General features: G+C 39.9%; 1 protein-coding gene across 2 annotated transcripts in view; it reads right to left on the bottom strand.

The window, feature by feature from the left end:
* Window positions 1-417: 417 nt before the first annotated feature.
* cyth1a (cytohesin 1a) overlaps window positions 418-2,171 on the bottom strand; it is a 58,446-nt gene continuing 56,692 nt past the window's right edge. Inside the window, exon 13 of one of the 2 annotated variants that reach the window (XM_016552397.1) lies at window positions 418-1,805. In XM_016552397.1, coding sequence (XP_016407883.1) covers window positions 1,727-1,805 — 79 coding nt within the window. In that variant the 3' untranslated portion in view covers window positions 418-1,726. The remainder of the gene's footprint in view (window positions 1,806-2,171) is intronic. The other variant, XM_016552320.1, reaches the window with a different exon arrangement.

The following is a 2,171-nucleotide window of genomic DNA, read 5'->3' as shown; positions in this document are numbered from 1 at the left end:
AAACACGAACAAATTCGTTTAACAAATTATTAAATAATAATGACATGGATTCACCCTTGTTAATACAGTATGTCATTCGATGCAGGATAGAGTAAAATGCGCTGATTTCCAAGCTTTTAAATCAGAATTTCTTGTTTTATTGTAGACAAATACAAATGAAACGGAGGACGGTTTTGTTTACACAGATCCTGTGTATTATTATTAGCGGGAACTCTAGCAAAAATGTCGTTACGCTGCCACCTACCGGTATTACTTTGATACTGCGTACAGATTGTATACAGAAATCTGTTCCGTTTTGTGCTTTTCCTTTCTTTTTAGTCAGTAATTGTTACTCATTTTGAGAAGAAACAGCTGTTCTGATCTCAGCGCTTATATGTGATTGAATCAGATAAAGTCAAAAAGCAAAACACAACCACAGCTGCTATAATATCTTTATTTCAGCATGATCTGGCTACCACTACAATGGTATGGACCTCCAGAACACAAAAATAAAAAAGGAAAGAAAATGGCACTCGACTAGTACAATACTGCTACATACAGTACACACATTTATAAAATGGAAACCAATATTCTCTATACACTAAAGTATGTACATCTTTGATAAATTAAACCGATGCTGCTTAGATTTAATATTTCGCTTCAAGAATAACTGCTAGACCGATGGAAACCCAAGAAAGGAAGGTGACTGGAGAAACGCAAGCAGGCACTGAAGCATCTTCTGATTGAACCTGCCATTGACAGTCTTTACTGACACTGAACTTGAATTGTTATTAGGCACATTTATTCATTTTATTAAAAGCATTTTATGTGAAAGTCCAAACACTCTAGGTTAAAAGACCTCACGTAAAAAACAAAAAACAAAAAAAAAACATTACAATATGCTAATTACCGTCTTGTCTGTCTGAGAGGTAGTACCAATGCATGATATCCTGGTAATGGTGATATCCCATAATCCCTAGCTGGCCACCATCCAGTCTTTCTGCTTACGTGTTACACTGCAAACCCAGCGGCCAATATTCAAAGCACTGCAGCAGCTTCTCACAACATGCTTAACACGCATGTCGCATTTCAAGAAAATAAACAAATGCCCGTGGAGCCGTTTACCGTTAGGGGCAAATCAATCTGCCAGCAAATCTAGGGTGATTTCCCACCCTCCCAACAAAGTTGGATTTCCTTTGCAAATTATAGAAGTCTCTTGGAAAATGTTTTTACAATTAAATACACAAATAAACCTCTGAGGACTAAGCCGCTTGTGCACGGTTAAAAAAAAAAAAGAAGTAAAAATACACTTATTGCCTGTACATATCATCAGCACGAAGGAAATCGTCCTTTCCTGATGCGCGTAGGAACTTTCGTTCGGTTTTCCACATTCTGTCAGACCTGCTGATTTCAGATAACGCAAGAGTGTGCGCGTGTGCAAGAGACGAGAGGCGTAGAAAGAGGACAAAGCGTATTTTGGTTAAGCGTGAGGAAAAATGTTCTCTTTGGGGGTTTCAAGGAAGCAGCAGCAAGTAAAAAGCCCACTGACTTCCTTCCAACACACACACACACACATGCACACTTGAGCCGAGCAAGAAGATGTTTAGAAAGAGGTGCTTTTCCGCTGATCCGGTCTGGTTCCTTTCTGAAGCTGGGGTTGTTTTTCTCTCTGCGCAGCTCAGCTGTCTCCACGAGGGGGAGCAGTTCCAGTAGCCCTGAATCTGTAACACCAGCGTCCTGAGCAGCTCTAGTGTCTCTTCATAGAGGAGACCTTCTTCTTCCTCGCTGCCAGCATCTCGTAGAAAGGATCTCTACTGATGGCCGCCCTGGAGATGAAGAGGACGAATATTATGAGAACTGCTTCTCTTCTAATGTTAGAGCTAAAGATTGCTCAGTTGTGGTTAAAGGGATAGTTCACCCTAAAATGAAAATTTGATGTTTATCTGCTCACCCCCAGGGCTTCCGAGATGTAGGTGACTTTGTTTCTTCAGTAGAACACAAACGAAGATTTTTAACTCAAACCGTTGCAGTCTGTCAGTCTTATAATGGAAGTGAATGGGAATCACGGCTTTGAGAGTAAAAAAAAACTTACACAAACAAAACCAAATTAAACCCTGAGGCTCGTGACGATACATTGATGTGTAAAGACACAAAACGATCGGTCTGTGCAAGAAACTGAACAGTATTTATAT

Source organism: Sinocyclocheilus rhinocerous, unplaced genomic scaffold (genome assembly GCF_001515625.1).
Source record: "Sinocyclocheilus rhinocerous isolate Xijiao unplaced genomic scaffold, SAMN03320098_v1.1 scaffold2960, whole genome shotgun sequence".
Taxonomy (NCBI): Eukaryota; Metazoa; Chordata; class Actinopteri; order Cypriniformes; family Cyprinidae; genus Sinocyclocheilus; species Sinocyclocheilus rhinocerous.
The sequence above is the reverse complement of the archived record's forward strand: the minus strand, read 5'-3'. Positions and strand labels throughout refer to the sequence as shown.